This window comes from Rhinolophus hipposideros (assembly GCF_964194185.1).
Source record: "Rhinolophus hipposideros genome assembly, chromosome: 12".
In the NCBI taxonomy this organism is placed as follows: Eukaryota; Metazoa; Chordata; class Mammalia; order Chiroptera; family Rhinolophidae; genus Rhinolophus; species Rhinolophus hipposideros.
Window position 1 is genome coordinate 6461056 of NC_138058.1, and position 23943 is coordinate 6484998.

Consider the following 23943-nt stretch of genomic DNA (forward strand, 5'->3'; position numbering starts at 1 on the left):
CATTGTACCAGTTTAATTATCCACTCACCAACTAAAAGACATCTTCCAAGTTTTGACAATCATGAATAAAGCTGCCATAAACATCTGTGTGTAGGTTTCTGGGTCGTATGGTAAGAATATATTTACTTTTGTAAAAACTGTCAAACTGTCTTCCAAAACGGCTGTACCATTTTGCATTCCCAACAGCAGTGAAGAATTCCTGTTGTTCCACAACCTTGTCAGAATTTGGTACTATCAATGTTCTGGATTTTGGCTATTCTAATTGGTGTGTAGTGGTAGCTAATTGTTGCTTAATTTGGATATCCTGGACGTGGAACATCTTTTCATCTGCTTATTTGCCACCTGTATATCTTCTCTGGTGAGACATCTGTTAAGATCTTTGGCCCATATTTGAATTGCTTTCCAATTGTTGAGTTTTAAGAGTTCCCTTATCTTTTGGACAACAGTCCTTTATTGAATATGTCTTTTCCAAATATTTTCTACCATTCTGTGGCTTGTCTTTTCATTCTCTTGAAGTGTCTTTTGCAGAGCAGACATTTTGAATTTTAATAAAATCAGCTTATCAATTCTTTCTTTAATGGAGCATGCCTTTGGTGTTGTATCTAAAAACCCAGGCCAATCCCAAGGGCTTCTAGGTTATTCATTACGCTCCAATTATTTTAAAAGATAGAGGCTTATTCAAATTGTCTACTTATTGTTGTGTGAGTTTTGGCAGATTGTGTCTTTCAAGGAATTGGTCCATTTCATCTATGTTATTAAATTTGTGGGCATAGAGTTGTTCATAGTATTCTTTCATTATCCTTTTAATGTCCATGGGATCTGTAGCAGTGTCCTTTATTTCATTTTTGATGTTACTAATTTGTGTCATCTCTCTTTTTTTCAGTTAGCCTGGCTACGGGCTTATTGATTATACTGATCTTTTCAAAGAACCAGCTTTTGGTTTTGCTGATTTTCTCCATTGATTTCCTGTTTTCAATGTCATTGATGTCTGCCCTAATTTTTATTATTTATTTTCTCCTGCTTACTTTGGATTTAATTTTCTCTTATTTTTCTGTTTTCCTAAGATAGAAACTTAGAGATGATTGATTTTTAGATCTTTCTTCTCTTCTGATATATGCATTCGATGCTGTAAATTTCCTTCTCAGCACTGCTTTTGTTCACTCCTCTTATAAAGATTAAATATTAGAATTCCCTCACCAGAGGTCAGGTTAGAGTTTATTGTTCTAGACTCCCTCGGTGTATTTGTGTGTGTGTGTGTGTGTGTGTGTGTGTGTGTGTGTGTGTCTATCTATCTATCTATCTATCTATCTATCTATCTATCTATCTACTAAAATATAAAAGATTGCATGCTTTTTAAAAACATAAATGGCTTTTTTTTAAAGATAAACTTTTATTTTAAGTGTGTTTTTCCAGGACCCTTCAGCTCCAAGCCAAGTAACTGTTTCAATCTAGTTGTGGAGGGCGCAGCTCACAGTGGCCCGTGCAGGGACAGAACCAGCAACACTGGTATTATGAGCATCGCGCTCTATATGACAAGCCCACAGCTAACATCATGCTCAATGGTGAAAAGCTGAAAGCTTTTCCTCCAAGATCAGGAAGAAGATAAAGATGCCTACTCTCATCACTATTATTCAATATAGTATTGGAAGTCTTAGCCACAGCAATCAGACAAGAAAAAAGAAATAAACGGCATCCAAACTGGAAAAAAGTAAAACTGTCACTATTTGCAGATGATATGATACTATATAGAGAGACCCCTAAAGATTCCACCAAAAAAACAAACAAAAAAACAAAACTATTAGAACAAATAAATGAATTCAGTAAAGTAGCAGGATACAAAATTAATATACATATAGGAATCCATCATGTTTCTATACACTAACAAAAAATGATCAGTAGGAGAAATTAAGAAAACAATCCCATTTATAATTGCATCAGAAAGAATGGAGGTGAAAGACCTGTACTCTGCAAACTATAAGATATTGAACAAGAAATTAAGACACAATATAAGGACATACTGTGCTCCTGGATCAAAAGGATTATTATCATTAAAATGTCTATACTACCCAAAGCAAACTACAGGATCAATGCAATCCCTATCAGAATATCTATGGCGTTCTTCTTAGAGGTAGAACAATAATCCTAAAATTGATATGGGATCACAAAAGACCATGATTAGCCAACGCAATCTTGAAAAGGAAGAACAATGTCGGAGGTATCACAATCCCTGATTTCAAACTATTCTACAAAGCTATAAATAATCAAAACAGTATGGTACTAGCACAAAAATGGACACATAGACCAATGGAACAGAATAGAGAGCCCAGAAATAAACCCTGGTTTATATGATCAACTAATGTACAACAAGGAGGTAAGAATATAAAATGGATAAATGACAGTGTACCCAACAAGTCATGTTGGGAAAACTGGACAAATCATGTAAAAAAAATGACCTGGACCACTCTCTTACACCACATACAAAAATAAACTCAAAATGTATTAAAGACATAAATGTAAGACCTGAAATCATAAAACTTATAGGTAGTAAATTATTTGACATCAGTCTTAGTAATATCTTTTTGAATATATCTCCTTGGGCAAGGGAATAAAAGCAAAAATAAACAAATGAGACTTCTTCAAACTAAAAAGCTTCTGCACAGTAAAGGAAACCATCAATGAAATGAAAAGACAACCTACTAAGTGGGAGAAGATATTTGCCAATGATACATCCGATAAGGGGTTGATATACAAAATATATAAAGAACTCATACAACTCAATAACAAAAAAGTAAACAATCTGATCAAAAAAATGGGGAGAGACTATGAAGAGACATTTCTTCAAAGAAGATATACAGATGGCCAAGACACGAAAACATGCTCACCATCACAAATCAAAGCCACAATGATACCATCTCACACTTGTCAGAATGGCTATTATCAAAAAGTTGACAAATAACAAGTGCTGGCGAGGATGTGGAGAAAGGGAAGTCCTACACACTGTTGGTGGGACTGGAAATGGGTGCAGCCACTATGGAAAACTGTATGGAGATTCATGAAAAAACTAAAAATAGATCTACCATTAAACCAAGCAAAACTCTGGGTATTTAGCCGTAGAAAATGAAAACACTAATTTGAAATGATGCAGCATTATTTACAATAGCCAAGATATGAAAACAACCTAGGTGTCCATTGATAGATAAATGGATAAAGAAGATGTGATACATATATACCATGGAATACTACTCAGCAATAAAAAGATCGCAAACCTGCCATTGCAATATGAATGGACCTAGAAGGTATTATGCTAGATGAAATGTCAGACAGAGAAAGACAAGTACTGCATGATTTCACTTATACGTGGAGTTTTTTTTTTTTTTTTAATCAGAACTAACGAACAAACAAAACAAAAACTGACTCATAGGAACAAAGAACAAACTGATGGCTGCCAGAGAGGAGGGGAGTGAAGGGACAGGTGAAAAAGGTGAAGGGGAAAACAGTCAATAATATTGTGATAACTTTGAATGGTGACAGATGGTTACCAGAATTAGGGTGTTGTGATCACATTGTAAGGTATATAAATGTTGACTCATTATATTGTACACCTGAAATTAATATAGTATTATTTAGCAACTATTCTTTAATAAAAATTTTTTAAATAAAATTATTAATATTGTCTTCTTATGTTTTCCCTCTTTTTTTCCTTGACCAGACTTGCCAGAAGTTAATCAATTTCATTGGCTTTTTCAAAGAACTAGTTGGTTTTATTTATCCCACCACTTCTTTTAAATTTCTTTACTTTGTCAATTTAGTTCTTTCTTTTGCCTTCTTGAACTAAATACTTAGTTCAGTTATTTCTAATTTCTCTGAATGCCTGATAATTATATTTGCCTCTGATAACACACTATCCATATTCCATATGTCGTGATAGGAAATGTTTTCATTGTCATATATTTCTAGACAGTTTGTAATCTCAATTTTTATTTCCTCTTTAACACAGAAGTTTTAGGGTTCCATTGATTTTAAGTCAGAAAAATCTAATCTATACTATACCTACTTTTTGGAAATTGTTAGGTTTTCTCTATTACCTATTACATCATAATTCTATTAATATTCCTTTGGCATCCTCATAGCAAATGCATTCTTTGCACTTGTATCTGTAGCTATAAAATCATGCTGTGTTATTCAAATTCTTTAGAGCCTTAGTTAACAGCTTTTGCTTTAAACATTTCAACGCTAAATGCTTGGTACAAAAAAAGGTTCATGGTGCTCAGATCCACTTACTGAACACTAGCTTTTATCAATATAAACTAGCATTGTTGTCTCATTGAATGATTCCCTGATCTTGAATTCCATTTTGTCTAGTATTAGGTACTACTCATTGCTTCTGCCGTCCACCTATATAATCTTAGTTTTTCCCAATATTTTTTATCACTTGCTTTAAATAGTAAAGCAGGATTTTTATGCTAACTCAATCTGGAAGCACTCATCTTTTAACAAGGGAAGCGATAGTTACAAGTGCCATAATCTATTCAAATCTAAAATTCACTAACATTTTTTAACATAAAAATCAGTTTTTCCTATATTTACAAAGTACAGCAAAATTGGTAGGTGGGTAGGTAGGTGGCAAAAAATATGTTGCTGATTCTGAAGAACTACTGTTTACATATGATTAAATATAGTTAACTGCAATGTAAGGAAACCTTACCAACACTGACATATTTCTCACATAACACATGGGCATTTTGCAGGGATATACAGAAGTTCCAGTTGTTACAGTACAGCTGATAGTAATAATTAACTTCTAATGCTGAGAGGCTGGCATGACGCAGAGAAACAGTCTCAGAGTAAGAGATATACAAAAAGAGAAGCAACTATTAGAGACATATAGGACAAAGTGAGGAAGAGACATACATGAGGAGCCTGAGACATTGAGAAATAAAGGAGCCACTTAAAAACACACAGTTATTACATTTACAGAAAAGCCAGTAAAGTGTAAGTTACTGTGCCTTGTGCATAGTTTTATTTCTGTAAAACTGAGCTGCACCCTTAAAATTGATGTGCAGTTTTAATGTAATCTTCACTTATTTCCCCAAAAGCTATTAATTAAATTATGTTATAGTTTATAATCAACCATGTCTAAGAATCGAGGAAGTATGAGATAGAACATACGTACAAAAAGACTAAAAATATTCATAACAAGATTCAACGTAAGTTATTTCAAAGAGTGACGACGTAGAGCAGTGGAACGGCAGAATGCCTAGCTTTGAACACAAGCAACATTTAGCAAAAACGTCAATGCAAAACAAATACATTTTTACAGAAATATGTGCTCTCTTACCAATCTATGTTTAATTGACTCTTATACAGACTAATGCTGCCTGCACGCTGAGCATCTGTGGCTACCAGGCTATTCTCTAATCTACCCACACATTTTTGCTGCTGAGTTACATGCTTACCAACAGTCAGTTGTGTTTATTCCTAAACCTGGTTATCACTACCGTATTTATTTCTGTGATTACATCAACCAAATATTACAAAAACAGATGAAATATGAGTGAAAACAGAAAAGGCAGTTGTTGCTTCTATGACAACTAAGTTGAATAGTTTAGACTCATAGGCAAGTTATTAAAAAACCAAGTTTGTTAAACTTCAGTGTGGTCAGGGGAAAAATCTGTAGGAATACAGAAATATTCTGCACTCGGACTTCTTAGGAAGTTTAAGTTTTTGTTCCATCGTAAGGAAATCAAAATTACAAAACTTTGATGATGCATCAGTGGTAGGGTGATAGCAAAAGACTGATGAATAAATAAAGATTTATGTTTTCAGTGTTTTTAAGAAACCATTTCTTGCTGAATACTTTTTAAGTTAACTGACAACTACCACCAGTCTATAACGAATAAGAGGCTTCAATTTACATTAAAAAACAGTAAATATATTATTTCCTTAAAGCTTGTTGGATGTTTTCTCCAAGATTTCATTTTACAGATTTAAAAGAAAGAGAAAATCTTAAAGGAACCCAGAGAAAACAGGGGGGCAGACAAGAATGATGGTTAACTGCTCATCAGAAATGATGCAAAACAAGAGACAATGGAATCACATCAGTAATGAAAGACCAAAAAGGGGGAGAAAAATCTATATTCAGTGATGCTATGCTTCCAAAATGAAGAAAAATTTTAAATTTTCATATGAAAAAAGTTGAATTAGTCTCCAGCAGATCTGTACCAAACTCTTCCTAAAAAAGGTATACTGGAATACAAATAAATTAGTTGGTATTCGTATAGGATTTAAACTCTAACCGGATCTAATTTTAATATTATTTAATAAAAAACAAATCCGTTAACTCCGGTGATTCATTATTAGTTATATTTTTGGCCAACTTCGGGACTACCATGACCTGACACAGATATGATCTCCGTAATATGTGAGTGACTGCCAATAAAAAAAACAGAACACTGTAGAATAAAAGAACTTTCTTGATCACATTTACTTACCTGTTTGTTTTGGAAAAATCTCTTCAGGATGCTGTAAAATAAATGAAAAGTGCATCAAATGATTATTGTATCATATAAACCTAAGTGAAATTTTTAAAAATATTAATTAAGATACTTACCTTCATTATTGGCCTGGCTCTCTTCTCAAACAAACCACTGGGGAAAAGGTAAGCAATAGCTCTCTGAAAATACACAGAAAGGTTAATTAACAATTGTTATAAGAAATAATGTTATGACTTAGTTATTGAGTGCTTACTATGTGCCAGACATCAAACTAAGAGTTTCATATACGTTATCTTATTTCAAAATATTTTAAATGAATGAATAAATTACCGCATACACATCCCCCAAAAGAAAAAAATATGTAACTACAGAAGCCCCCACTTCCCCCAGCCCAGGGGGATAGTTCCAAGGCCTCCAGAGGATGCCTAAAACCACGGATACTACCAAACTATATATATACACGTGTTTTTTCTCCCTATACTTTTATCTCCCAAAGCTTCTCTTTGGGGTATCCGAATTGCCAGTATCCCTACTCTTGTACTTTGGGGCTGTTTTTAAGTAAAATAAGGGTGCCTTGAACACAAGCACTGCAATACCATGACCAATAGGGCCACTAGGTAACTAACAGGTGGGGAAACAAGTTCTCTTTAATGTCTGTTTCTCAGTGGGGATGCTCTTGGCACTCTGTGACAGCTCCATTGCAGGCAACTTTCCCTGATACTGCAGGTCATATAATATCCCTGGCCCTTTTCTAAGAAACTGTGCCAGCGATATCCCCAGTGCTTGTGACGAATCTCACCCTTACACATTTCCAAATGTCCTTTACTTGCTAGGGTGCAGTGCTGCTTTAGCCACTACTGTGTCTTCTCCAACACCCCTTCTCTCTCTCTCTCTCTCTCTCTCTCTCACACACACACACACACACACACACACACACAGAATGCACTTTCATTTTTGTTGACCGTGGTCAGGTGAAAAGCCTGTGGCCTTGGATTCAGCAGCCTATCTGAACGCTAAGTGAACTTGGCAACTCTTGTAAGCAAGGTAATCCCCTTCTGGAAAGTCTGCTCTCAGGATGGGCCTGACCTGCCCATCCAAACAGCAGATGTGCTGGATCCCATTCTGCTCCTGAAAATAGGGGGCCTATCATTTGGGGATATAAATTCAATTATATGAGGGAGTCCAGTTGTGTCTCTGGGTCAAGCTTCATTTTCATTCAGCCTTTCGCCAATGAAATTGAACTAAAAACAAAACAAAACAAAAAAACCCTTAAAAATCAGAGTGTACGTTTTCTGAACTTTTTCTTTCTAAAACTAGGGCTACCTCTCCCTTCCTTCTCTGAAGGACAAAAGGGGGACTTTTTAATAAGTGATGTGAGATTACTGATTGCCATTTGGAAGAAGATAAAACTGGATCCAAACCTCACACCACACACCAGAATAAACTAATAAGTCAGCGAGCTAAACATAGAAAATGAAAACAAAAACAAAAAACCCTCATACAGAAGATGGGGGTGAATTCCTTTATAATGTAGTTGTGGGAAAGTCTTAATTATGACTCAAAATTCAGAAGCAAAAAAAAAAAAAATTTGACCAATTAAGCTACAGTAAAAAAATGAAAAGTATGGCTCAAATATATTCACAATAAGGAAAGTATAATTAAAACCACCAAGATAACACTTTTCATCTAATAGGACCAACAAAAATTAAAAAACTTGACAGCACACTGCTAGCCAGATTAGAGACACTCTGACGCCTTGCTGTTGGGAGTGTCAAACGTTACCACCTCTAAGGTTGGAAGTTTGGCATTATCTAACAAAACTACATATACATTTCTCCAAGCAATCCCACTTCTATAAATTTACCCTGAAGATATACCCCCCATACAAATACAAAACAACAGAAGCACAGCTTATTCATTGATTTATGAGAGCAAAATATTAGAAACAACCAAATTCCCATATACAAGAGTTCATTTGGATAAATGGTGGTATATCTATGTGCTCAAGTATTCTATAGCCATAAAAAAAATGTATATATTGAGAAAAGCAAGATGCAAAAGAAATGTACTTAGAATGAGATCACTGGTGTAAGAAGGAGAAACAGAAGTAAGAAAATATTTGTTGGAATAGAGAAACATACATAGGTTTTTTGTTTTTTTTTTTCCAAATATAAACACGGTAAGAATAAAGTGAAAACTAATAGAAATATTTATCTATTAAAGAATGGGGTGGGAGCAGGATGAGGGTAAGACTTCTCTGATTATACTTTTCATACCCTTGAACTTTGAAGAATGTAAATGTTTTATATGTTAAAAACTAAAATTTTCAAAAGAAACTCTAATACTTATTATAAACAGAAACAAATAAATCTAATTTCTAACGAGAAAAACAATTCCAAATAAGTCTTCAACTTTACTTGGTAGGCTTGTTGTCAGTAGCAATACTAATATCATAATTCTGAAATACGTGCATGTTGTAGCATAAAGAAATACAAATATGTTAATTTTATAAGGACCAAAATTTTATTATAGGATATAAATATAAAAGAAATGTAATGTTAAGTAATGCTAAGTTTGAATCAGACAAATCAATATAAACTCATGATCCTCAAAAAACATTATTTCCTATATTATTCCTATAATATTTTTAAAATATTTTTTTTCAGATCTGTCTCCTGAAAGAGCACAGAAGCAATAGAATTCCAGGAGCACTGGGTAGTCCCTTGGATCCAAAGGGGTTTCTAAATACAATTTCCTAGTTTAAGGAACAGAGTTTCTTAATACAATTTCTAAATACAATTATGTATTTGTATTTAGAAATTGTATTAAAATTTCTTGGTTTCTAAATACAATTTCCTAGTTTAAGAAACAGAATATTCGGAGAAAAGGCTGATTCTAGGTGTAAGGCAAGGAGAGTGCAAAATGAGGCTGAGGAAACTTCCTGTGCTAGAAAACAAAGAAGTGCTCAAAAGCACGCAGAGACCAGCTTCACGGGGCTCCCACACTTGGCCAAACTTGGGACAATTTGAACATCAGAAAGAACAATGACAATGCCTGATAAGACACTCAGTATGTATGGGTATGTACATGTTTACCAGTGTGCATGTGTATGCGCGCGCACACACACACACACACACACACACACACACACACACACACACACTGAAGAAAAGGAAGCCACTTTATAAAATCATACCTTAATAACACTTAATAAAAGTAGAAGGAACGATAGGAGTAGAAAATCACTGTTTTACAACTTCCCAGGTAATCATTTCAGGTAAGGATCATCAGTGGATGCCAAAGTCAGTAGCTAAAAGGTTATTGGGGAATAGAATATTCACATGGACTCAAAATCACCCTGCGGATTACTAGATACAGAGGGAGCAAAGCAACTTTTACAACAAGGAGGCCTAGTGGCCCCTGCCTTAACCACGGGGTCAGACAGACAACAGTGCACACACTGACCATGTGTCTCTTGGTGTGAGGCAATGAGAAGGCTCCAATATCATGTAAGTAGGGTCATTTATACATTCTAAATCTGATCCTGAGGAAGCAAATAGGAAGCCAGAACTCTGGGGACAACTGTACACGACAAGTGGCCTGGAATCTACAAAACAACTAGCCAGCTATAAGTACGTTTTGGGGGAAACTGGGGAAATTTACATATGGACTACGACATTACAGAATTATAACTGCATTAGACGTAACAGTGGTATTGTGGGAGACAGTGGGATAAAGGATGTATGTATTCAGGGGTTAAATAAATGGATGATACACTTAAGGGTTAAGTGTTACATCTGCATTTTGAATGGTTCGCTCAAAATTTTTTTATATATACAGAGAGATAAAGGAAATGCGGCAAAATGTTAACAACTGGCAAACTTATGTGAAGGGTGTACAGACATTCATGTGTGTATTCACCGAATATTCAAATGTTCTGGATTTTTGAACTTTTCAAAATAAAAAGTTGGTGGAAAAATGTTACAAATTTTAAAAGTACATAAGGACTTCCCAAAGTCAACCTGTCTCAGCACGGCGGGCAGGAGCCACAGCATGTGTGGGCCATCTGGACAGCAGGCCTGTTCTCACAGTCAAACACAGCAGCCCCAAAGCTGCTCAGATGTCTTAGAAAAATGGCTGCTGACTCCCAGGCCTGGGTGAGAATATTAGGCAGCGTGGAAGACTAGGTTCAACTCTTCAGCTTAGAGTGAGGTCACCATAATTACAATGAGGACCTGACTTCCATTTATCTCCGATGGGCATTCTAAACAGACTTCTTACAGATTCTGAAGCAAACAAAGAACTACCTCGATTTTATGAAATAAATAATTTTGTTGCTTTCTGTGTCTGCTTAACTCCCAGTTAAAGCTGACGTCAGTGAATATCCTTTTGAAATAAATAGCACATATTTCTAAGAACAAGAGAAGTTTGAATGTGAAGTTGAACAGCTCATAGCTATGTTTTGAACAGAGCATTACATGTTATTAACCCTTACTTTCACTGCATTTCTGAATTCTGAAGGGGGTGGTAAACATGAAAATAGGATGAACGTGTAAATAACATAATGCTTACTGTATCTCACAATCATAAAAATATTTCTCAAGTACCACCATTTCCAGTGATTCTGATTGTAAAGACGTCAACTTCATCCATTTGTGATGAGGATTAAATGAGGTATTCATAAAAGCATGGAGCACAGCAGGCACTTGGTGAAAGTTAGCTACACAAAAATGTCTGGCCTATGTGAAGCACTTTCCCACATCCTTTGAGGACAGACAAAACAGTCACGCATTCATTGGCTCTATTTCACAGATGGAAGCAGGAGAACCTCTGAGATTTAGTTTGGCAATGTGCTCTCCGTTGCCTCTTACAGGGAACCAATCTAGTCCTTTCAGAAAACAAATGTATTCTTCACTGACATCAAGGACCTTCAGCTATTTAGTGGTAAAAATTACACGAAAAACCCAAATGCGCCCAAAGGAAGAGAAACTGACCATTTATTTACCCTGATAAATTTTATTCAACAAATATTCATCCCACCTCAGTTCCAGGCACTCTGCTAGTTTGGAAAGATGGGTAAGCTACGACTCCTGACTCCTAGCAGTGGATACAGATGCACACATAATCTCCAATAGGGGGGCTGTTGTAAGATTATACATGCAATTGTGAGACATAATAAAATAATACTCACAGGACGTGTGACAGAACTATTTATGTCACAAGGAGGGTGGTCAGTTACCTTTTTTAGTGATATTTTTCCTCTGGCTTTTCTTAACAGTCACTTCTTCTTTTCTCAACAAATACTGTTACATACTGTTTTCTCTCTTTCTCCATTTAACACATTTCTGTTTGTCTTTTGAGACCCAGATCAAAGGCAACCTTGCCTGTGACATCAGGACTCCGTTATCCCCCTTCTCTATTTCCACCGCTATTAGAGCACTTTCCACGCTTTTCTACTGCTCTGCCACCTTGGTCAAACAGCAGAGAGGTCAGCTTCAGGACCCATACCATCCGGCTAGTCCACTCTCTCCCATCCTTTAACTGCCTTCAATTTCCACGTTACTTGAAACAATCACAAAGGGCTAATGTGCTTGTGTTTTTCTTCTACATACCAATTGCTGCCATATTTGTGAGCCACCCCAGTGCTCAAGTGAACGAGCCATCTAAACAAGACTCCTGTGGTCCAGGCCACTAAACAACACTCGATTCCCATTCACATCCCTTACAAGCACTGACTCCCTTCCTGAAATACCTCATTCTCTCCCGCAGATTTCAATCTGGCCTCATTGTAACTCCAATCCTACAATTGCTTGGACAGGAATCACCAAGGCTTCTTTTCAGATGTCGTGACTGTTTTCAGGTCTCTTCCATCTGAGGTGGCTGTAGTCCCCTCTCTTGTGGTCAGGTCCCCCTCCAGCCTCTGCAAGTCCCTGCTTGGTCTATTCTAAACACGTCTCTGCCCCTACCTTAAATGTTGGTTCCCTCAAGAGTGCCATCTTTGATCCTCTTCCTTTCAAGTAAATGTATATACAGAGAGACTAAATCTATTTCTCTGGTGCCAATTTCCAACTATGAATTGACTTTAGGATCTCCCCACTTAAGTATACTAGTACCACATCCAAACGTTTGTTGCTTTCTACCAGTTCTTTCTCCCATGCCCTGTCATCATATCTTCTGATTTTCCCTTGGTCATGTCTAGAGAAATTAGCGCAGTGGCAGGTACACCCTACGCCCCTAAGTTGGTCTATCAGGGTGGTGTGACTTGACATTTATTTTAGTAGAAAGGCATTTGTTCAAGCCCTTTGAAATACAAATTTAACTCTCCATCTATACCCTTACCCCCACTACCCCTTTGGCTTCCTCAAGCAGTTTCTCAAAAGCCACAGGCTCGAGAGACTTCCCCAACTTCTCCTTGCAGACGGAAGACAACTTCACCCTCACTCCTTCCACTCGACAGCCTCTGGAAAACAGTTCATGGAAGACCCAGTTTTCCATGAGCTGACTTCTTGAGTCCTTGGGGTTTCCCAAACTACACTGCAACTAAAAATACAATTTCCCAATTCAACATACAGCTAAGGAGGGCATCTCAAATAAGATGATGATAATAAAGAATACATAAGACAAATGGTTGGGACAGATGGACGATTTCACATAAAATTTTAAATCAAGGTCAAGATTTGGTTAGGAAAGGTTCAGAAGTACAACCAGACAAGAAAATGAGAAGCAGAAAGGCAAAGAAAGTGTTAAAATACTTTTTTTAAGCCATTTTCTGATATGTTATTCACAAATATCTATATCAGCATGACAAAAAAACCCACAAAATTGAAATATTATGATGGGGAAATTAAGTCAACCAGAAAACCGCGGGAGTATGGTGGTGAGGGAGCTACTTGACCCTGCTAATGCCAACCTACCTGTCATCTGTTGTGTCCTGTGACATCCTGTGCGTGTGGCACCGACCGGGCACTAGACAAAAAGCACCAGCAGGAAATGGCATAGGCCCTCGAGTGCCTTAAAATTAGAGGGAAACTGGCATCTCACATGTGAACTGGGGTTTGGCCCATTTGGACCAAGTTTATCGACCATGACAGAATTAACAGAAATTTCATAATCATCTACAATAGTACTTTTTCACTTCTAAGCAATAATCAACATGAAAATATATCATTGAGACTAAGAAAACGAATCCTTCCATAAAAACAAAAATATGTGTACCCATTGGGACTCAATGATTTTTTGAGAAGCTTGAAAACAGTATTACTAGTCTAATATTTTTATTTGTTTTAGGTTTTGTTGTATTTCAAGAGACCTTTTCTCAGCCCAGGAACCAGCCTTTGGATGTGATTATAGCCAACACACCGTTACTCATACATCACCAACATCTAAGAACTTATACCTGAACCAAATACAAAATCATGGCCTTATTCTGATTTAAGGCTGTTGGTGTTGATGCCTTAATCTTTCAGATTTAAATTCACTCAGAAGAAAAGCTGAGCCACAGGAAAACAAAGGGAGTTTTCCCCTAATAAGTTCTACCTTAATAATTCCTATATTCAATTTTTGATTTGTATGGAATTCAATTTGGCCAAGTTCTTAGGTATTTTAAACTAATCTCACATGTGAAAAATTCTTATCAATATGGCTTCGGTTCAATGGTTGGTTGTCACAAAAATAAACAAAAACCCGTACTTCTTCTGGGGAAAAAAAGATGGAATACAAACGGTCCCCAATTTATAATGGTTCGACTTAATGATTTTTCGATGTTACGATGGTGCAAAAGCAATATGAATCCAGTAGGAAATCATACTTCAAAGTTTGAATTTTGCTCTCTTCCCTGGGTTAGCGATGTACAGTACAATACTCTCCTCATGCTGGGCTGTGGCAGTGCCCGAAGCTCTCAGTGGGCCATGCGATCACGACGTTGAACAACTGACACATGCTGGTGTGTTCACTGTGTTGGATGATTCTGCCCAGCTGTGGGCTAACGGAGGTGCTCTGAGCACGTTTACTGTGGGGCGGCTAAGTTTCGGTAGGTTAGGTGTATTAAATGTCTTGTGTGTGTGTGTGTGTGTGTGTGTGTGTATTTGTGACTTACGGCATTTCCAACTTAACAATGAGTTTATCAAGATGCAGCCTTACCATTAAGTCCAAAAGCATCTGTATACATTTAATGGTAAGTATTGAGAGAATCCTTTAGAAATTCATTAGGCAACAGCATGTTTATCGGAATTCAAAACAAAAAAAAGTACTGACAAAAACAAAGAATGTAAATTTTAAAAAATTAATCTAAATAAGTCATGGAGTAAGGTAATTCTCATTTGTACACGTTTCTTACTTTTTTAGATTTTACCCAGAATATTGGTAATTGAAGGGTTCCCTGAAATGAAGGCAATGTATTTAACAATATCCTTTGGTTTATGTCAAAGTGTGAAAGCATTGCAGACAACCCTGGAGAAGCAGTGGGTCAGGAATGCAATCTCAATTAATTAGCTATCCCAGCTGGGCAGTGGGTTTGCAGCTGTTAACTTGATCAATGACTTACCTAAATGTCATCTCTACTGATTCGCTTATAAATTACCAGCAAGTGAGACTAATGTACAGGTGCTAATTTATTTAAACTGTTCTCTACATTTCTACATAGCTTTATAAACTGCATCTGGCACCTAATGTTAGCTGTCAGTTGTACTTAGACATGCCTGTCCTAACGACTCTGTTCATTAGAAGTGAGCACAAATTATGAAATATTGTGAAAAATGATACATCAAATGGAATGGGCACAGCAAATCAATTAGAGAAACTTCATACGGCATAGCCACACTTAGGAGAATAAAACATTCTCGTTTCAGAATGAGGTCTACAATACCAATTAAAAAGTAATTGGTAGACTTCAGCAGTGTTATATATCAATTTGCTGGCTTTTTTCCTGAAATTCTATAGTAATGTCGAAGTTAACTTTTAATTCCCAGTGACATTAGTAAATGCAAGTGTAATTCTGTATTCATAGTGTTTAATATAACTGAAATGTCTCCAACTTAAAAAATGTATAACTGATACTGCTTACTTCAAAAAGGAAAATGCAAGTATCAGTGGTTCTCAACTTTGTGTGTTTACAGCATAATTTCGAGAAAAAGAATTTTTGATGGTACATGTGAAAGGATTAAAAGACTATGATAGTCAACAGATTAGCAATAATTGTAACCCAATGTCCACTCGAATATAACAATGTTTTACAATGTCTGTAAAATTCCATGGGCACAGACTGCACTGTTCTCAAGGCCAGTCTTATTTAGCCTTGGGTCACTATTTGAAGACAACTGTTTCTGCTCTGCCTCTGTTACATGCTATGGGGGATATTTCTTTATAGTTCCCACACAGAGAATCTTCTTTTGACCAAAGCGTAACTGTTTTATGCTAAATTACTACAAAACACACTCAGCTCAGTGTTCATTTGACATACACTGTCAAATGTATACACTTGTCAAATGACACACACTGTTCATGTAACATACACTGTCACAGCCCAAAATACTTATTCACTTATCAACATTTGGCAGTCACCTGTGAAACATTTATGAAACAGGAGTTGAGAACCACTGCATTAAGACCTATTTTCAAAATATTTAGTGTGCATTTTAAGTTCTTTCAGCAAGACACTACATACAAGGTGTGATCAAACAATACGGTGAATGTTTAAATAAAAAAAAATTTATTACAGGAAAAGACACATTGCCATTAATCCCCCTCAGAATACTTCCCCTTGCTTCGAACACGCTTATCCCATCATTCTTGCCACTTTCTGAAGCAGTTCTGGAAGTCCTTTTGCGTGAGTGTCTTTACTTCATCCTCCATCATGACAACGCTCCATGTCACACATCGCTTCTGGTACAGCAATTTCAGTCAAATAAGAACATGACGGTGTGTCCTCATCCACCTTATTTACCGGATCTGGCACCATAGGACATCTGGCTCTTCCCCAAAGTCAAAATGACCATGAAAGGTAAACATTTTGAATCGATTCAGGACATCGAGGCAGCCACGACAGCACAACTAAAGACACTCATGAAAGAGGTCTTCCAGAACTGCTTCAGGAAGTGGCAAGAATGATGGGATAAGTGTGTTTGAAGTGAGGGGAGTATTTTGAGGGGGATTAATAGCAATATGTCTTTCACTGTAATCATTTTTTAAATTTAAACATTCACCATATTTTTTGATCATACCCTATACACTTCTGATAGTTAGAAGGGACCTATTTTTCCTTGTATTAGATCTTCTGAAGGTTATTGGTAGCACCATAGTGATTCAGTGGGAAAGAGCAATAGGTGGTTTCTTTCTTTTTGATATACTTTAAAAAATCAGGCAAAATTAAACTTTTTGAAACAAAGAAAAATCTGTATCTGTCCATGACTAATTTCATTTTATTAATTTGGTATTTTACCAACTAAAAACAGTATTTTAAATTAATTTAATACCAAGATTGACTATTAAATACAGCAAAGTAATTTTGCAAAATTTTTTTAAGCAGATATACAACTTCAATAATAATTAAAAATCTTCTGAATAATGTAACTTTAAAGTAAATATCAACAGTGACAAGCAGAATTAGTTTTATTCATAAAATTATGTGATGTTTCTTTTTATTTTACCAACCCACCTCTAAACTCCTTTTAAAAGCCATATTAAATTAAGGAAACGCTAGCATATAAAATTAGCTAAGTATATTTTTCACATATGTTATACATGCTGCACTCAGGGAGGCCAGAGGTCATATTTCTATTCAAATGCAACTTTCTGGAATGAAGTGGTAAGCCTAGAAATCAACAAGAAAAGGCCTATGAAGAGCAGACACAGCTGACATAATAAATTCGTGATTTTGCTTAGAAGGAAGGGCACAAAGGTCCTCATGCTGAGCCCAATTGCTCTTAGTTTTAATTCACATGCCTACCACACTTAGGTATGGCAGAAGGTTGGAAGGCAGGCGAGAGCAGCTAGAGGTGGACGCACAGACAGACCCAGCCATCTTGAGAGGAGAGGACGTGGCGGGGTACAGGACAAAGCACGGCCAGGACATTCTGGGCAGGGACAAACATGCACCTGTGCCCCAGTCAGCGTACCACAGTTTAACGACCACACGGAAAGGAAAATCCTGAGGCAGTATAAAGGCGAATTATACTCGCTCTACTCTACTCTACAAGGTGGGGGGAGCCACCACTTATTGTAGAAAATGTGACCAAAACAAAGCAATCTTTAAAAGCATAGAAAAAACAGACTTTGGATACAGAATGACTGTGTATATACAGCCTTGGTTTCTTCAGCAATTAGTATGTACTACTCCACAGGTTTTCATAAACATTACATGCGCTAATGCATACCAGGCTCCAGACAGCACCTTGCACACGTTTAAGAGGTTTTTAGTAAGTGGTGGTATTTTCATTACAAATACCAATTAAAAATAGGTTTCCCTTACCTGGAAAATTCCCTTTTAGTGGTGCACCTAATTTCCTGATCACATTAATAGAAAAATTACTGTACCTAGCTTAATTTATATATGAAAAGCCAAACACATTATAAAAAGCATTATAACTTTTAAATATATAACAGTAATCACAATGCTCTTCCAAAGATTACCTGGAACGTTAAAATAGTTCCCTGATTTTGGATATCAAAGTATTTACTTTTGTCTCTAGAAATGGAAATGCTAAACAAGGTTCCTCAGCTATACTGTCTCTCTTTCAGGTTACACACACAGCTGACTCTTACTAAAATAAGTTTCAAAAACACAAATGCAAACAGAAACCATAATGGGTATATAAGGTTAACGCCTTGGTAACTGTTGGTTGCCACTGTCCTCTTCGCTTTTATATCTACTCAGATGCCAAAGAGAGTCCACTAAATTTAATAAAATGCCCAAAGCGTTCATTGATACAGTATGTGAGACTACTGAAGCAGATCAATCACTTGCAGGGAAGGATAGCACTGCAGAGTTATGTCACTGGTGTCAAGGAAAATGGCTAACACTTTTTCCCAAGCAGGCTTTTAGATAGTGAGGGAGGTGAGACAAAACACGAACCCAGTATATGACGCAACGTCCAGTTTAAGTCACTCAGTGATAAATCAATGTGTTCAACAGTGTTTCAGATTATTCTCCCAACGTTCAGTCTCAGGTGGTACGGAACATTTGTGAGACAAAGGCAATTGGAAGTAATTCAAGTTACATAATTCAAGTAAGTAATTCAAGTTATGGTAGATTTTATTTATTACAATTAACAGTAATGTGAACAACAACACATTGCATTAATCTCATACTCCTTAGTTACATTCTTAGGTAGACAAGCAGCTTAGAGATGAGAAAATCAAGTGACAGAGTGCTGTGACTTGCTAAACATTACAATACTAGTTAGTGACCCTGCAACAAATCTCCTTTTCCTGGGTTCTGCATTTCCTACATCACTTCAACTGTAATGAATTTATTATTTTTTTAAACATCCATTTAACAAAGTTCTACTTGTTCTGCATCTATATTCCTCACAACACAAGAAATTCAGCTTCATTTTAAAAGATTCCACATATTTTAAAGAAGCAATTGGATGTTTTTTTCATATAAATTCATGATTTCATTACTTTATTGGCTAAATCCAAGGGAGATTTTTATTATATTCTATTAGCACAATGACACAAAATAACATCAACTTACTTTCACTGGATATATACACACAAGCAGTTTTAAAAGTACAGAAAAGCTTTATTTTTTATATTTACATAGTGATGTTAAACGTATCTTCTCTGGAAAACAATTTTATATTTTAAAAACCAGAACTAAACATACTGTTTCTACCTGCTTTGAATGATAGGATCCTTTAAGATTTCTCTAAATAATATAAAAAGGATACTCTAGATGGAGACACCAATGTGTGTCTGTTGTAAACACCTTAACAAAAAAAGTACACAGATTTTAATATATGAAAATAGATCATTTAAATCTTAAAAAGGCTTGCTTAAATGCATTTCATAGATGGTTTTGGTTATCATTATTTTAGCAATTGGTTAATAAACAGTACAGAAAAACCAGTTTCTAATACATAAATAAATGGTTTAGTCTAAACACAAGGGCACCTAATTTACCTATGTGAAAATTGTACAGTGAGCCTAGACTTTTAACTAGGTAATTATATTAAAGTATATATAATGTCTACTCTGTAGAAATTAAATTCTCGTGAAAATAATTTTAACATCCCAAACTAATATTCTAATTAAACATCCAAATAATGAATCACTCCAAGCAACACAATTCATTTTTAATCTTATGTTGTGAAAATGTTTATCCCTTCAGACAGAATTACAAAACTGTTAAATGATTCTTTTTCTCTCAGTCAGCTAAATATGCCCAATGTACATCCAAAACGGTAGTCAAAAAATGCTCAAAAATGCCTTAGTGGTAAACTCAGTTGAATTGTGGGATGGACACACAGGTTACAAGGAGGGGAGGACTAATTTTAAAGCAAACAGTGATTAAAAAAAAAAAAAGTATCTCCTCCCCCCAAAAATCCCAGGTCCAGATGGCTTCAATAATGAATTCAACCAAACATCTAAAGAATTAATACCAATTCTTCACAAACTCTTTCAAAATAGAAGAGAACACTTCCAGACTCATCCTCTGAAGCTAGTACTACCCTGATGTCAAAATCAGACAATGACAAGAAAACTACAAATCAATTAGAAGCAAAAATCCTCAGCAAAATGCTAGCAAACCAAATCTGGAAACACATAAAAAAAAAGATTATCCACACTGACAAAGTGGAATTTATTCCAGGAATATAAATTGGTGTAATACCCAAATCAATTAATGTGAAAAATAAACAATCAAATAACCTGCATCCTTTAAAGTATAAGTTAAAAAAGGATAAAATCTATGATTCTTATTAATCTTAATTGACATCTAAAACTTTGTTAGCTCGAGGTCATATTAAAAATTTTACTAGTAATAAGTAATGTCTCATTGAACAATGTTAAAAAACAAAAATGTACATTTCATCTATCATTCCCAGAACAAATCTATAGGTAAAATAAAACTGTTTCATGGTTGACTTTGTAATTTGTTACGTCATCAGCTTTTTTTTGGCTTGTTTGTCTTTTTAGTCCTAACAATAATATGAAAATATTTGTTACTATTTTAATTTAATAAAGAAAAGGAAAAAAATCAATTAACATAACACACCATACCAATAAAAGAGATGATCATCTCAATAAAAGCAAAAAGAGCATCTGACAATATCTTTATGATAAAATCATTCAGCAAACTATGTATATGAAAAGGAACGTCCTGTATCTAATAAAAAGCATTTACAAAAAAAACCCATTGCTAACATGTTTAACAGTTAAAGACTGAAAGCTTTCCCCTAAGATTAGGAACAAGGTGAGGATATCCACCCTCACCATGTCTATTCAGCTTTCTCGGAGGTGCTAGCCAGGGCAATTGGGCGAGAAAAAGAAAGCAAAGGCATCCAAACTGGAAATAAAAAAAGAAAAACTATTTCTGTTTGTAGGTGACATTTTGTATATTGAAAATCCTAAGGAATCCACCAAAACACTGAAAACTTTAAAACTATAAGAATTGGTAAATGAATTCAGTACGGTTGTAAAGGCAAGATCAATATTCAAAAATCAATTGCACTTCTATTACTTGCAATAAAAAAAAATCCAAAAATAAAATTAAGAAAACAATTCTACTTAATAGAAATTAAAAAAAAAGAAATTAATGCTTTTAATTTAAGCATTAGAAAAATTATTCCTAAGGTATAATTTAAAAGGAATGCCAAACTTAAACTCTGAAAACTGTAAAACATCATTAAAGAAATTAAAGAAGATCTAAATAAATAGAAAGATATCTTATGTCCACGGATCAGAAGACTTAATATTAAGATGGCAATACTCCCAAAATTGATGTAGAGATTCAACACAATTCCTATCAAAATCCTAGTTGGTTCTTTGCAGAAACTGATAAGCTCATCCTAAAATGCATATGGAAATTCAAAGGGGACAGAATAGCCAAAATGATCTTGAAAAGGAAGAAGAAAGTAGAAGTACCGGCACTTCCCAATTTAAAAATTTGCTCCAAAGCTCTAGTAATCAAGACAGTGTAATACTGGCGTAAGGATAAATATATAGACCATGAAATATAATCGAGAGTCCAGAAATAAACCCTCATATTTACAGCCAACTGATTTTTGGTAAGGGTGACAAAACACTTCAATGGAGAAATAATAGTCTTTTCAACAAATGCCACTGGGACACAGCTGGATATCAAAGAAGCTAAGCCCCTTTCTTACCCCACATATAAAAATGAACTCAAAATGAATCAAAGACTTAGGTAAGACCTAAAACTATAAAACTCTCAGAAGAAAGCATTAAGTGTAAATCTTCATGACCTTGGATTAGCAGTGGTTTCTTAGGTACATACCCAAGAGAAGTGAAAACATATGACCTCATAGAAACTTTTACAAGCATGCATATAGCATCATTATTCATAATAGCCCCAAATGGAAACAATCCAAATGCCCGTCAACTGATGAATAGATTAAAAAAAAATGTGGTCTATTCATATAATGGAAAATTATTTGGCAATAAAAAGGAATGAACTACTGATGCATGCTAAAACATGGATGAATCTTGAAAACTGTATGCTAAGTGAAAGAAGCCAGTTGCAAAAGACCACAAACTGTATGATTCGGTTTATATGAAACGTCTAGAAGAGGCAAATCTACAGAGACAGAAAGTAGGAAGTAGATGTCTAGAGCTGGGGGGAGGGGGATCCATTTTTAGTTAAAATCCAAAACTCACCATATTTCATTATGCTTCAAATACATAGTAGCATTACTCTTTGAAACCACAATTTCAACTTACAAAGTATAGTGGCATTTTTCCTTTTTTTTGACAGTTTGATTAAAATTTGCAGAGCTAAAGGGCTCAGGCTGAAGAAAAGTGTTTTCAATACCTAAAACTCTATAGCAATTACTTTTCCAACAGAGTAACTGTACTTACATCAATATCTTCTTGGGTGAAAGTTTCGGGATCTTCTCCCATCATGTTGGCTAAATGTCTCTTTCCTATGTTGAATTCCTCAATCTGCTTTTTAATAAAATCCACTGTGTAAGTTTCACGTCTTAAGGCTGCCACATTTTTCTTGGTTGTTACAACTGTGGTATGTCTGAGCCTTAAAACCTAGCAGAAAATATAAATGGAAAGAAAAAAAAATTAATTAATTAATGATCTTGTCTCTAAATAAAACAGGATATTCAAACAGTTGTCTTTTTATTATGGTACACAGTTGGTGAGAGTCTGCAAACCAGGTTAAACGCCTGTTAAAGTTGTTAGGAATTACCCTTTGCTCAAAAGCTTGCTTTTAAAAGCCTGTGCTTACAGAGTAGTTGAAACTATTAGCATTTCAATACATTAAAAAAAAATACTTGTAGGTGATATGCCACTTCCTTGTCTACTACAAGCATCTATATTTGATACTGATTGGTCAATGTCAGCTGGTTGTGATATTCGACACATAGAATGAAGAGTGATATACCACTCCCTTAAAAAGAGGTAAATGCACCTACAGACAGAAACCAGCAAGCAGGAGACACAGGAGTAAAGGGGCATGTACTTGGGAACAGCACCCTTAGACTACAGGCACTCGCCTTGTTTGAGGGTACAAATGCAGTCTTTAAATGCCTTAAAATGATAAAGTTAGCTTAGCTTGAGACTTTATTCCATGGTCCTTATTTTAAGTTGACAACAATGCAGAAACTGCCTCACTGAATATGGAGGTTTCTTATGATTAATTGGGTTCAATACACTAAGGGTAAAAATAAGGGTTTTCCCATCCTTTTAAACTATCAGTTATGACAACTTGTTGTTGTTGATCCTTTTAAGCAGTGGCACTAGGAATTTCCCCCCAAGGCATTCATATTTCACCTGCGATACAGGGAATGAACCAAAAGAATGATTTCAAGTGACCATTCCATATTCAGTAGCTGGATATGACCAGAACAGATCTTTGTCGTCCTGGCTTTTCTCAAAATCTTAAATCTGTGGTTTTTCAACCTCATCCCTGCCTCAACAATTTTAAACACTCTTAAGCAATATTCAGACTTTAAGAGCTGCAATTCTTAGTAACTCATGCATTTCCCTTTTCATAAATACAAAAGCCTGTCTCACATACAACAGCACCTTCAACAGCATCGATTCAAACAACTCGATGATAATTTGTCACCACAGTTACAATAGAAAGAAAAAATACAGGACAAACATTAAAATATCAATTAATAGTAAACATTAAGTTCTCAAACTCTCACAAATTAAACCAGTGATAAAATAGTGTCTTGCTGCTTTTTAATGAATAAGGGCAATTTAAAATTCCATGAAACTTTATGGTTCATTTTTCCTCAGGAGAACACAGAGGAGT

General features: G+C 35.5%; 1 protein-coding gene across 3 annotated transcripts in view; it reads right to left on the minus strand.

The window, feature by feature from the left end:
- Positions 1–23943, minus strand: part of MRPS9 (mitochondrial ribosomal protein S9) — a 54574-nt gene that overhangs the window by 25120 nt on the left and 5511 nt on the right. For all 3 annotated transcript variants that reach the window (XM_081069392.1, XM_081069393.1, XM_081069391.1), the window contains exons 2-4: positions 22530–22709; positions 6611–6673; positions 6492–6522 (exon numbers count right to left, since the gene is read on the minus strand). In XM_081069392.1, the coding sequence (XP_080925518.1) occupies positions 6492–6522; positions 6611–6673; positions 22530–22709 (274 nt within the window). The remainder of the gene's footprint in view (positions 1–6491; positions 6523–6610; positions 6674–22529; positions 22710–23943) is intronic.